The sequence below is a fragment of the Cottoperca gobio genome, chromosome 21, assembly GCF_900634415.1.
Source record: "Cottoperca gobio chromosome 21, fCotGob3.1, whole genome shotgun sequence".
In the NCBI taxonomy this organism is placed as follows: domain Eukaryota; kingdom Metazoa; phylum Chordata; class Actinopteri; order Perciformes; family Bovichtidae; genus Cottoperca; species Cottoperca gobio.
In genome coordinates, this window is record NC_041375.1 from 3,400,951 (window position 1) to 3,408,375 (window position 7,425).

The 7,425-nt window shown below is 40.1% G+C and overlaps 1 protein-coding gene across 1 annotated transcript in view; it reads left to right on the forward strand.

The window, feature by feature from the left end:
- The first annotated feature begins 267 nt into the window (after positions 1-267).
- gtpbp8 (GTP binding protein 8) overlaps positions 268-7,425 on the forward strand; it is a 9,670-nt gene continuing 2,512 nt past the window's right edge. The window contains exons 1-7 of the mRNA XM_029458351.1: positions 268-408; positions 768-968; positions 1,092-1,245; positions 3,874-3,972; positions 4,428-4,558; positions 5,852-5,951; positions 7,390-7,425. The exon at positions 7,390-7,425 is cut by the window's right edge and continues 83 nt beyond it. Of these exons, the coding sequence (XP_029314211.1) occupies positions 799-968; positions 1,092-1,245; positions 3,874-3,972; positions 4,428-4,558; positions 5,852-5,951; positions 7,390-7,425 (690 nt within the window). The 5' untranslated portion in view covers positions 268-408; positions 768-798. The remainder of the gene's footprint in view (positions 409-767; positions 969-1,091; positions 1,246-3,873; positions 3,973-4,427; positions 4,559-5,851; positions 5,952-7,389) is intronic.

Here is a 7,425-nt window from a genome sequence, read left to right on the forward strand (position 1 = left end):
AATAATAATAATAATAATAATAATACATAATAATAATAATAATAATAATAATAATAATAATACATTATAATAATAATAATTTATAATGAATACATACAAGCCTTTATTTGTTTTCTGGTCATAACGAAGTGTATATTACATATTGATTTCCTTTTAATTTATTTCAGTTGGTTTATTTAAAAAAGTAAATCAAATACGTAACTAAATACTTTTTTTAAAAGAATATTAAACACAACGGAACTCTTAGGAAGTGTATGTTTCAGTTGGACTCATTTGAGCGATGCACGCAACATGGAGGATAGTGAACAGTTTGTGAAATAGCAGTCATCATAACAGTAAATAACGCTAAGTTAAAAAAAAACAGGCTTTATTGTTCCTTTATTAAGAAATGCTGATATTATAATTTAGGTAAGTCTTAAAATGTCAAACGCATTGTAGTTGCTAAGTTACATGTAAGGTTAACGTTAATGCTTTGCTAACTTGCTAGCTCTACCGGTCCACTTGACCCTAACGTTATCACACATTTATAAACAAAGTATTAGGTAACGTTAGGCTCCAAATACTTCGCTTATAAATCGGTGGTATTTTTTGAAAAAACTTAAAGTCAGTGTGGTAATTTAAAAACATGGAATTTCCCATGCAACAATGCAGACATTAATATAGTTTAGCAGAGCTGAGAGCAGAGCATCAACTCAAATTAAAGCTGAAGAAGTTGTTAAATGACGCTGCACTTACATGAAAGTTAATCACACTGTCCTTTTTCTCAGCTGCAGGCAGGTTTGAAATCTGCAGGGGACGATGTTTTGTCTCCATCTGTCCAGGTGGCTTCAGCCTGGGACACAGGTTTGCTGTGTCCCCCGGCGGAGTGTTCATAAACTCGCTTCGGTCCAGAAAGCCAAACTGCTTTCCCCAAAGAAAGTCCAAAGCTTACTTTACCCCTTTAGTGAGCTGGAGGCCTATCTGGACAGGTACTGTAATTAGTGTCTTGATGTTTGACTAGATGTTGTTGTACTGTCTTTGTACATGTATTCTTTCATAGCCTGAATTGGATTTTCTTAATTTCTTTAAAGTTAAAATGTTTTAATTTTCAGGTCTGTGGACAGGACACAGTTCCAGCACTTTCATCCCAGTTTGGAGGACATTGTTAAAGCTGAAAAGCTCTTCTACTCTTCGCCATCTCATAAGATTGATTACTACACTTCTGCAGAGAGGATGGACCATGTGCCTTCACTGAACCCACCAGAGGTTAGTGGTCAGTCTTAGTCTCACTGTGAACAACTGGCACATGTTCGGTGAAGCCTGAATGTCATCTCGACATAACGTTATCTCATGTATTTTTACACCTAATGAAATACAGAACAACATGAGTGTATGTTACAAAAAGCATCGCTCTCCTGTCTGCTCCTGATTAAGGCTGCGTTAAGACTGGCGGGGAAAAGGCAGCTCCCTTCATTCATTTGAAGCTGGCTCAACTTGTGCTGCAACATACTGTGATGTCAGATTGACTCAACACATGCATGCAAGCGCTTATTCCTGGTAGATTACTTTGTAACATGTATTTCTACTGTTTACCTTGCAAATGTCTCAATAGTTCCATAGTTGCATAAACTGTTATAATACTATGGAACTATTGAGACATTTGCAAGGTAAACAGTAGAAATACATGTTCACGTTACAAAGTAATACCACTACTTGTGCAGTGTTTTGACTTCTGGTAAACTTTCAAACTCATGGACTCGTCTAACTGGACTTTCTAGGTTGTATTTTACGTCTCATTTAAAGGTAAGAGAGAGTAGAGGTTGTGTAAGCTACAATTTAAATAATGAATGATTCAGTGGCGGGTGTGATAAATGGTTCTTTGTAGAGGGCAGACAGTGGAACACAGTACAGAACGTGCCACTAGCTCATTCATCTGATCCAGTTTACTGTAAATACATTTGCAAAGTAACTTTTTTTTTTTTTAGATCGCACACGCCAGGATATTTCTTTACATCCAATGTGTTACTGCAAATCAAATTGTGTATTAACTTTGTGAAGAAAGATGAATTGATAGTCTGCTTATATTAAATTAATGAGATATGTTCTTACTTATTCTCTCTCTGTGTTCCACCATGAGCAGGTCTCCTTGCGGAAGTTGTGTCACTTTGAGATTGGCATGTCTAGAACTTGTTGACACTGCAGTATTCCAGCCAGAAGCACATCAAAGAAAACTGAATGTTAGTCAGTAATGCCCACGTGGTAAGAGAGCCAAAGTCTCCAGCTTTAAACCCATGCCGACGGTGTATTCACGTGCTCCTCAGATGGTCCCATCCCCCGAGTTGGGAAGTTGTTCTTCCGACTTTGGTGTGTTCATGGGCATTGAATCGTAATATAGAAAGAACATGGACGCTACAAAGACGATGTGTTGTATTGTATTGCTCAGACCTTCTAAACTACACGAGGATATTTGTCTCCGAGATGTTTTTCTGAAATGTCCTATGGTTGTTCACATTGTCCTTCCTCGACCCAAAACGTGGACACTCAATCTGTGAAACACGTAGCGTAATGTTTCTGCAGCCTTATACATAATTAAGCATGAGTTGACACTTGATAATAGATGAGCAGATATATAACAGACAGCGGTGTTCACCGGAGGGTTCAAAATGGAACATTGTGTTGTAGGACGACAGGCTCTCTTTGGCATGCCGACTTAGTTACCACTCTACCTCTCTGTCACAGGATGATGTATTTGTAGCTTACTGGCAGCGTGAGCCTGCATCCATCTGTCTTGTGTCTGAGAGATGGATGAGCCGGAGTCGTGTCCTGTGGGACTTGACGGTCGTTGGTGCTAAATGGTAGCAGCCAATCGGAGCAGTCCCTCACAGTCAGAGCAGGAGTGCTGGCTTGAATGTTCACTGAATGAGGAAAACCCAAAAGACCTTTTTAAAGCGGCAACAAACAACTTATTTTCTTTAATTTATCGTTATGAAGTTAATGTTGATTGCACAATGTAGCATAATGACACCAGCAGTGTTTAGATTGGTTCCCTTTAAGCCTTGCTTTTACTTTGCAAATCTGTCTGCCACTGTGGCCAAAGGAAGGCTCCATGTACAGCACAAAGGAAGAGCAATGTAGCTTGAGATGTGCCTATACTTATGAAGGTAATGAAATAATAACAAGGAGTCCAAACCAAGACTGCAATCTCCTGTTCTTACCTTTCACAATAAAGGCCCTAGAAATATATACCCTGCATTCTGCTTACCAGAGGAACGTCTTGCTAAGAGGCAAGTCAATGAAATAGCTTACAGTAGCTATCCCCAGGTAGCTGAACAACCGGAGTTATGTAAACTGTGGAAACTACCCGGCTAAAGAGCCCGTTGACAGAGGAGGTCAACTACACCGCTCCTCCGCTCCCTTCACTGGTTACTAGTGGCTGCCCAAATCTGCTTCAAGACTCTGGTGCTGGCCTACCGTGCTGTGAAAGGATCAGCCTCTTCCTACATCCAGACCATGGTCAAACCATACACCCCAGCACAGTTCACTTCACTCTGCATCGGCCCATCGGCTCGCTGCTCCCTCACTGTGAGTGGGACTCAGATTCCCCTCAAATAAACCCGCCTGTTTGCTATCCTGGCTCCACAATGGTGGAACGAGCTCCCCATTGATGTCAGGACAGCAGACAGTCTCCACACCTTCTGCAGACTGAAAACTCACCTGTTTCCTCGAGCAATGAAATAAATTAGAATTCTAAATTCTAGAAAGTAATCATATTTCTGTATGTTGCACTTCCATTTCTATGGAGAGGTTGGATCATGAACACAGTAGTAACCCTAAATTGCAATTGAACACAGTATTTCAGAATCAATGAAATAAGAACAACTTGTGTATTCCCAGGTGTGTTTCATCGGCAGAAGCAACGTGGGCAAATCTTCTCTCATCAAAGCTCTGTTCTCCCTGACTCCTGAGCTAGAAGTCCGAGTCTCCAAAACTCCCGTGAGTACCCCACATACAGTGTGTGTGTGTTTCAGGTTCAAGGCTCAGTGTGACCGTCTTTGTGAGATAACATTACGTTGAGATGGATTGATTGATTAAAGCTCTTTTATACACACGTGTAGAGCTGGCTGATGAACCTGAGAAATGCCTCCTTAGCATCAAGTCTCAAGAGTTTGTATAGATTTTATTACATTTAAACTAAAATAAGATTTTCATTAAAATAAACAAGGGCAGTGCCCGCTCAAAACACAATACAAATAACACACTCTTCATACAGTTGTGCTGTATATAATCATAACATTGCACTTAGATGAAGGGCTTCACACACACCACCAGTGAAGCAGTGAGCAGGTCATCAGTCTATATGTAAATGTTTTGTGTGAGTTGAACTCTCTTGTTTTTCCTCCACATCTCCTGAGGGTTTGTGTCTTTGTCTCTTTGTATTTCCTCCTCAGGGTCACACAAAGAAGATGAACTTCTTCCGAGTCGGCAGAGCTTTCACCGTGGTCGACATGCCAGGCTATGGACACAGAGCGCCCAAAGACTTTGTGGATATGGTGGAGCCGTACCTCTACACAAGGAAGAAGTGAGATGTTTATCAGAATCAGAAATCCTTCATTAGTCCCACGACGGGGAAATGTACCTTGTTACAGCAAAAGAACAAGAAAGTGAAGTTCACCGCGGGTGAAGCAGCCTGTCGCTGAAGGAGCTACAAAGTGTCCTGGAGGGGGGGGGGGGACATGTTTACTTTCGCTTGTTGCCTGGGGGATCAAGTCTGGACTCCAAAAAGGTCCAAAGTAAGACTCATTACCCATCAGTCTTGCAATAAATACAAAAAGTTGAAGTAACCTCCCCATCATATGAAGCACGCTGCAGAGGTTGGGAGGAGACCATGACAGAAGTCCCTTCAATGTTATGGGAGGGGAATTTCATTCAATATCCATATTACTCTAAATTGATATTCTGCAAGTAATCAGCTTGTTATCATATTATGGACTAGTTTCACATTCTTTGCATGAAATAAAACATTTTGAATCCACAAAGACAAATATGCAGAATGAAACATCATCAGTTCTAATAAAGCAGTAGAAACACCGTACTCTGAGCCGAGAGCAAACATCCAACACAAACTCAGAACCCACAAGATATACAAGTTCATTTGTCACAAAAATGAAAATACTTTTTGGTGTGCTGATTAGAACATAGCAAAAAAATATTGTTTGTCTAACTTCATGCAGAATAAGTAATACTCAGAGACGTGTTCTGCAAAAGCATCTTAAACACTCAGAGTACTCTGAGTACAACGCTAACTAAGAGGAAACAAATGCCTGATTTAAATCATTCAAATAATTCAAAGTACAATCTTAATTTATCAAGTAACTAAAGCTGTCAAATAAAAAGTAAAAAGTACAAGATTGCAGTAGCAGAAGTAAAAAATTAAAATATATGTGTACTGAAGTACAGTACTTGAGTAAATGTACTTAGTTACATTCCACTACTGGTATTTCTCCGACCTAGTAAACTGAGTGATTGTATTCCTGAACACCGGCAGCCCCTCAGGAGAAATGATCTGTATGCTGTATGACTCTGACAAAGTAATATTTGTAATATTACGCCACACTTCAAATAAAGTAAATGGAATGTAGCTCAGTTTTCTTTCCGGACTGTACTCCCTGTGGATTATAACCTTGTCCACAAGGTGGTGCTGTGTAATAATACAGAACTTCTTTATGTCCTACAGACACTTTAGTCACCATGGCCGATCTTCTGCATCTGCGTTGGGAAACGTTCATGTTTTCATGACCGTGGAAGACCTTTAAAAAGTCTCATCAGTCACGTCCATTAAGCTGCTCTGAGCTACTGATGTTTCTCCCTTCAGCCTGGTGAGGATGTTCCTGTTGGTCGATGGCAGTGTTGGTCTTCAGGATGCTGACCTGATCGCCCTGGAGATGTGTGAGGAGATCAGACGTCCATACGTGGTAGGACACACACGCACACGCACACACACACACACACACACACACACACACACACACACACACACACACACACACACACACACACACACACACACAAAAGAAAAAAACGCCAAGTTATTTTGTTCCAACTTCTCGACTGTGAATGTTTTTTGGTTTCATTAGTCCTCTAGAGGTGTAAAAGGAAATGTTTAGGTTTTGGACTGATGGTTGTATGAAACAAAGCTTTCGAAGACATCATCCTGGGCTTTGGGAAACTGGAAGGAGCATTTTCCACCATTTTTGTTGCAGCACCAAAACGTTTGAATAACTGCTGCTGTTGCGGTTGTTTTGGACGATCACTGCGTTCACAGCTGTCCAAACAAACTGCACCAGAGTTTGATTAAAAGGGACTGAATGTTGTCTTGTGAAAGCACCCTTAGGTGTCTAACATACAGTATGTTTTGCTGCCGCCCTCGTCCACAGCAGTACAGTACTTCGCTTCCTGCTGGTACTCCTGTCTGTTTCTCCAAACAGCATCTACTGCAGGTGACACACTGACTGTAGATAAGAACCTCATACAACCTTACTTCAAACGATCCCTTTAATGCTAACCAGCGTCCCCCCTCCTTTTCACATTTGACTCATTTTTCTTCCAAATCCTCATCATTATGTCCACACTGAATTAATGCTGAACGCTCTCACTCAGCTATTTAAAAACTGCTGTCTGCTCTGAAATGCCACCGCTGAGGCGTTATAATGAAGCACCCCCACTCTCTACGCACTCTGCAGTCAATTATTAATGCTCTCAGGTTATTAAACACTTTGACCATTATTAAGGCAGTGACAGTACCGCTTTTAACAAAGATGAACTCTCATGAGCTGAAGGGTCACTTTCAAACCTGAAACAGACTTCTAAAGTTTGTTGCTTTGCTCGTATGTTCTTATGATATGGGATGAGATGCACCACAAGATGAACAGCAGCTCAGTAAGTTATAAAGTAGTGGCTGTAGTGATCGACAGGTTTGAGTTTAGGGAACTATTTCAATCTATTTATTTATTTTCAGCATTCAGTAATGTTTTCTGACAAAAGAATTAAGACCCTACCCTGCAGCTTGCTAAATGTGTGGGAATAGAAATGGGGAATGGGACTTATTTTAATAATATATATATATATATATATATATATATATATAGTAAAGGAGAAATTGTAAGACCAATCATACAAAATGCAAAGGTTTAATGTCCATAATAATAATAAAATAAACCATAAAACAGAGAGTTCAAAGTTCAGTAATCTGTCCTGAGGATGAAGATAAGAAAAGAAAGCATCACAATGCTAGTTTTTGTAATTAGTATCTGTTTGCTGATAGATCTGTTTTCTTTCATTTTTCCACAAGTCTGAATATGCGTATTGTACATGAAGGCAGCATTGTAATGTGTCAAACATGTTGTTGTGCAGATAGTGGTGACTAAGATTGACAAATGTGGGTACGGA